General features: G+C 38.8%; 1 protein-coding gene across 1 annotated transcript in view; it reads right to left on the reverse strand.

Moving 5' to 3' along the window:
- Positions 1 to 548, reverse strand: part of galr2b (galanin receptor 2b) — a 5,095-nt gene extending 4,547 nt beyond the window's left edge. The window contains exon 1 of the mRNA XM_035655454.1: positions 175 to 548. Coding sequence (XP_035511347.1) covers positions 175 to 548 — 374 coding nt within the window. The remainder of the gene's footprint in view (positions 1 to 174) is intronic.
- Positions 549 to 6,588: the final 6,040 nt, after the last annotated feature.

Here is a 6,588-nt window from a genome sequence, read left to right on the forward strand (position 1 = left end):
ATTCTCTCGTGTGTTCACAATAATTATTTCAAGGTGATTTGGAAATTTTATATTTCATATGTCACATAAGGGCCTGGTAAGTAGGTGGAAATCAGTAATTGCTATGTTGTATAATATGTCTATGTTCACAATTAAATAGTCTCTTCCAGTATTGACAAATAGCGATGACCATACCTGTCAACAGAGACGGCAGCGAGTGTAAAGCTGCTGGCGTACATGGTGAGGTTGATGAAGAAGTGGACCACTTTGCACATGAAGGAGCCAAACACCCATCCCTCCAGAGAGTAGATGGTGGCTTGGAAAGGGACGCAGAAGATGATGAAAAAGAAGTCGGCCACACTCAGGTTGAGTATGAACAGATTGGTGGTGTTGTATCCGACCTGCCCACTCCGCAGAAGCACGGCAAGCACCAGGCTGTTGCCGATGGTCCCCAGCAGGAAGATGAGGGAGAAGACCACCGACACAATGACACTGGTAGGGTTCAGCTGGTAGCTTTCAGACACATTCGCCTGCCCTCCCAGCTTGCTGAAATCCTCAAAGTCAGACATTGTGCAAGTCTGAAACAGGACAAGAGAGAAGAGTATTCTAATCACTTGAGCTTTTGACTGCATGTCATCTTGGATGGATACAGTTCATTCATCCAGTATCATTCACTTTTCTTAGAGACAGGGTTCATGCATTGGTGGTAGGATGTCAAAGGAGCTCACTCAGAGGGGGGTTGATGACAAGTCAGTCTTTTCAACATTTGAATTTATTAAAAAAAAAAAGAAAAAGTTGACAAGCCAACATGCAACAGAAGATTTCTTTATCCAATTAATCCCCAGTGGAGTCATGTCACACATATTAATAAGATAAGAATAAGAGACTGATTTTAATTGGTTGTTGACAATTGTCAGATGTATCTAGGGAATATTTTCACTGTTTAATCACAAGGAAGGTTGCCACACAGTATATCTCTAGATTTAAGTTTCAGTTTAAATGTGCAGAATATAATTTCTGCTACCAGGGCATGTCTTGAATGAAAACAATAACAAAAAACTAAATTTGATGATGCTGTAAAGTAGCGTGTGATCATGGGAATTGTTGTCTTAAACAACCACCACTGCTGATGAAAATATATCTGTCATGACAATACACGAGGCAATGTATTAAAGATTTATTCCCGTTGCGTTGCATTTGCCGACTTCCTCCCTCACGCTGTGACACATCCTGTGTTACTGAAATTATAGCAGCTTGAGGCAAGTAGGAAATTCACTGTTCACTGAATAAAATTGCGGTTTGCACACTGTTGAAAACATTTGGGATAATCAGTATACTAGTCTGCAAAATAGACATTTTAATGCAGAAATTCTACATATTAAATAAATAAATGGAAAATAAATCAAATGGTGATGCTAAATAAATCTTTTTTTGAAAGGTTTGCAATCACAGTTACACGTGGGAAAGAGGGTCACCTTCAAAGTAAAGTTTTAATGCTTTGCTGGAATTTAATCTTGTAACACACTGCGGCGACTTGTTGGCTGTATGAGCTGTAAGGCTTTTCAGGTAAGTAGGCTTCAGTAAGTGATTCAGCCTCTAATCCGAGGAATTGTGTCTTAGACCCAGAGCTGTCTGAGTGCTGTCATCTGTTAAATTCAAGACCAGAAGACCATCTCAGCTGAGCGACTGTTGCTTTCAGCAAAGAACACTTCATGTGCTGAGCAATGGTGTCCATTTCTGGCTTGCATTAATGTCATATTAGAACTTCTGACGTGTTGCACTTTCGTAAAGTGACGTCTTCAGTGATGCTCCTGTGCTCTCCCAGGAATTTGTTTTTGTCAAATTGTCGTATCTCCGAATGGTGAGTGGTGCCAAATTGGAGCTCTTGATGGTGAAGTATGAGTCACAGTCCTATCTAGTTCAATTGGAGTAAATTGCTGAACTATATTTAACAAACAGTTGAGACTGCAAACCCTATGTGTTTGGTTATATTCGTGTGATTGACAGTAGCAGCACATTGTTCAGTGTGTCAGTGTGTTGTTTGTTAAGAACTGGTTGATATTGAATTGGTTGGAACTGAACCATTTAGTAAATGTAATTTCTAGGAGACGGGGTGGATCAGTTGGATTGGATTGGACGTTAAGAAGGATTTGATTTGTATTATTTATCGATTATGATCCTTTCATTATCAATTGGTTTGAAGATAAGTTAAAGAGACCAATTTGAAAAACAAAATTATCTCACCATACACTTTTAAATATGTGCTTCTTCAGGCTTATCACATAAATATTGTAGTACTCAATTTAAACCTATTATTAGTAATTCAATTTATATGTGGCAACAACTAGGAAAATGTGCCCAATGGGAAACGAAATGGCATATAAATACAACAATATTTAACAAACAAACAATAAACATATGATTTCCACAGTCCGATATCTATAACAATGATGGTTTGAGATCTTTCCAAGAATTGCGAGAAATATTTGACTTACTGGGATCATCCTTCCTTTTTCTATTTACAGTTGCGTACTGCAATGCGCACATATGAGATTCCATGGACTCATTACATTACATACTCACCCACAGAAATAATTGGTGTGTTTAAAACTGGTTTTAAACATAGTAGGAGCTTTGTGTCAAATGTATATAAGAAAATCCAACACCCAGTGAGTTTTATATTAAGCATGGTCCACTCACTTCTTGTAATTACAACTATTGTTTGCTAAAATTATCCATAGGTTCTATTTAGCTCCAAGAAATGTATGTTTACTATGTTAAAAAAAAATGAACACCTTCTGGATACGAGTAACAACAGCTGTGTCAGATATAATGGATGGAAACCTACCCTGTCTACCAAACATTATTGTATTGAATGATGACTCTTCTCTTGCTATATTAATGCATAAAAAATGTTCTGTGAAATAACTGCTGCAAAAGAAATGGTAGTAATGAGGTGAAAATACCCGCAGAGACAAAGGAGGCTCTTGTCCTATCATTGGACAAAGTGAAATCACAATTATAGCCATATTGTAACTGTCATATGTATTGGGTAGGGATTATGGATGTATATGTATGTATGTACGTATATGTTCATGTGTATATTCGCAAGAGTGCATATGTGTATGTATTTTATTTATTCATTTTTATTTATTTATATTTTATTTTATTTATTTATATTTTATTTTTTTGTCTTGTTATCTCCTGTACAGATATTTAAGGGAAGAAAAATTAATTCAAGAAGAATAACTAAATAATGATTATGTGAGATCCAATTAAAATGTTGAAATCAGGTGGCTGGGGGAGGGGTTGGTGGGGGTCAAATAGATGGATGGGAAGGGAGGGAGAGAGTAAAAAAGGATTTATTATTATGTATTTATTTTGATATGTGGTATGTACTCCATAATGAATGCAGATCCTGAGAAAGGCGAACCAATAAAAATCTGGTCTCAAAAAAAAAAGAATGATTTGCCCAACCAACAAAATACTAGGATTTAAGCTGGTAATTTCTCAAGGTTGTCAACACAATGCCAACTGCCAGAGGCTTTGGAGTACCAATGGTAATGATGGGCAGCTGGAACCAGATGCACCATATTTGGTTCAAGTGTATTTTAATCAGCTCTTCATGCTGATTTCTGCAATAAAGAGGAACTTCTCATGCAGCCATGCAGACTTCAAAGCAACAGTGGCCATTAATGGCTCCTGAATGGAAAATCTTCTGCAGCAAATGAAATCTATCACCTTCAAATGGTGGCCTGCATTTAGAAATAACACTTTTGACGTAGCCTTATCTTGAAAACAAAACCCAAATTGTGTAGAAGTAGAGAAAACATGGGTCAGAACCACACATTTTCATCCACTTCTGTTATCTTCTTGATTACCACCACAGAATGTGTGTTGTGCTTGCAATTTCCACCCATTAAAGTGAAAAAGGAAACAACCCAAGCTCAAGCTAGAGCCGTCACAGGCTTTTTTAGACTCAAAAGAAGACGAAGAAAATTATTATTCATGGAATCACCCTAAAGCAAGAAAGTAGCTTGAGCTGAATTGAACTGAGAAAGCATGAATAAAGGTTACTAATTATTATCCTACCTTAATTAATAGACTGATAGAATGATTAATTAATGGCAGCAAAAATGTAATCATATATAAAATTCATGGACCTGAAAATGATATTGCTTCCCTGGGAAGCTCTGCAACAAAGCAACTTGTAGATGGACGGATTAGATTTTATTTTGTCAGAAATGAAGAAATCAATCACAGAACTTGGTGTTTTAAGACTGTAAAGCTAAACGACAGGGAATTAAAACTGTAAATATAGACCACTGATGGCCATTAAAAATGTCATCCTAAGGCTTTTTGGCTTTCATTGCTCAAATCTCAGCAATAAGCAGCTTAAATAAATTATTCACCATTATTAAACTTTCAACATCCATTGAGTATTAACTCCGCTGCCAGTCTATCTGCATAATCAGAATCATGACTGAGAGCAAAATGAAGCGCATATACTGATCACAGTCAAATGACTCTAAAGTGGAGATAGAAGGAATGTATTCTTATTAGTCTGATAAAGAGGCTGGGTTATAGCATCGGCTGCTTGATGCTGCAGAGGAATTTTCCTCACAGCTCTGCCTGACTTTAGCAGCTTTTCATGATGTGGCTGATTCCCTTTTCTTCCCACTAGGGAAGACAATCTGGACTGATATTAAATTTCTGACTGCAGTGAAATATCAGGGCAAAGACTCCCAGCCAGCGCAGAACATGTGCAAGACTCTCAGGGGAGATCAGAGAAAACAGGGAAAGGCACAGGAGCTTTATGAGCTGGTAATAGAGTGTGTGGGACATGACAGGTTGTGGAATTTGCCGACTTTGGCTGAGCTCAGTGTGATGGACATGAGGGTATAATTCACAATCGTTGGAAACGAAACAATGAGTAATTAAAACAGCCAAGCCAGAGAGGAGGAGGAGGGTGATGGGGATGTAGCACAGCCTAAACCAGACTCTGTGGGAAAACATCTTCATTTTGACAGGAGAGTCTTCAGCATTAAAAAATGATGAGCAGACACAGATAAGGCAACAGATTACACCACCATATTTTGCATCTTTATCAGAGCTATAACAAAATATACTGTATTAAATATTCTTCTGGGAAAGACAAACTTTAGATATCAGCTGAGCAGCTTAACATGTATGCGTCTTGTAATTAAACGATTGAAAAGAAAATGCTGATTGTGTATCATACATTTGAATTGCAAATGTTGTAGCTCCTTTCCAACATTTATATTCCACACAAACAGCAGAATCCGCATGCAGATGCAGTGTGATAAACCTACCGGGCTGATGATGGGCGGACAGTATCCAAAGCTTCAGCGCTCTGCTCAGATTAAGAACAACACTGCCAGCAGACCTGCTCTGTTAAGATGCTCATACTCTTTACAATGAAGCCTCTGTTCTCCCAGTGTACATCGCTATCTGCCTGTGTTGCTGGTATCTTACTCTCCCCCCCCCACCCAATCCCCCTCCCCCAGCATCCCCTCTTCCTCCACCCCATCCTCTTCCCCCTAGTGAGGACTCCTCCTCCACATTCACTTTAATGTTCACACTTCACTGCAGAAGAGGATTGCAGAGGTATGGAGGGAGGCTGCAACGCGCGGCAATCTGTTCACAATCAGCGCATAATCAGGAGGTACCCTGACAAATGTTCTTTAAGCAACAGTGATCGTCCCTCTAAAGACTCAGCAACTGCACCCAAAATCAGCCTGTATTCAAATAAGACAGTGACCATTGCATTTGTATTAATCTTTAATATAGCAGCTTGTGAGTGAAACCATTGTCTGCTACGATGATTCAGTTCAGTCAATCAATTCAGGAGGGACATGGGAAAAGTTAGGATTGTCTGAGTAGACATGGTTTAGAGCTTTAGGAGCTGGGTAATGTTAGTTCAGCATCAGGTTTTCAAAAACTAAAGGAGGCGGGTGATGTTACTATGGGTGCCTGGGACTTCCAATGTGATTGTCTCTTTAGACCTGTTTCCCAGAAGAAGACACAGGAAATCACTTTTCTTCCACCAACTGTTCTCCATTTAGCCCAAAAAAGTATTGTTCATTTAACAGCTTACATGATTATATTAATATTTCCAAACATGTTTTCTCACTTTCATAGAGTAACTTACTAAACATTTAGGATCAGATTAATCACTTCAGGAAATTTTCATATTTACTCACAAGATGTCAACAGTTATTCGCAGCTGGTGCTTTAGGAGAATGTTTATGGTGCATCTTTAATCATGACCATTACCATTAACACATCTTCAGGCTAAACATTAATACATTTGGAGGTTTAGATAGATAAGATAGGAGGGCAGAGCCGTCTGTACTTCCTGAGAAGGCTGGGGTCCTTCAACATCTGCAAAAAAACTGCTGCAGATGTTTTACCAGTCTGTGGTGGCCAGCGTCCTCTTTTATGCTGTGGTTTGCTGGGGAGGAAGCAGCAAGAAGAGAGACACCGGTCGACTGGACAGACTGGTAAGGAGAGCTGGCTCAGTAGTGGGCACAGAGCTAGGGTTGACTCCATCTGCCCTACCTCTGCTAAATGCTGTGACTTTCTTTC

The sequence above is a fragment of the Morone saxatilis genome, unplaced genomic scaffold, assembly GCF_004916995.1.
Source record: "Morone saxatilis isolate NCDOM2014 unplaced genomic scaffold, NCSU_SB_2.0 Contig14, whole genome shotgun sequence".
Taxonomy (NCBI): domain Eukaryota; kingdom Metazoa; phylum Chordata; class Actinopteri; family Moronidae; genus Morone; species Morone saxatilis.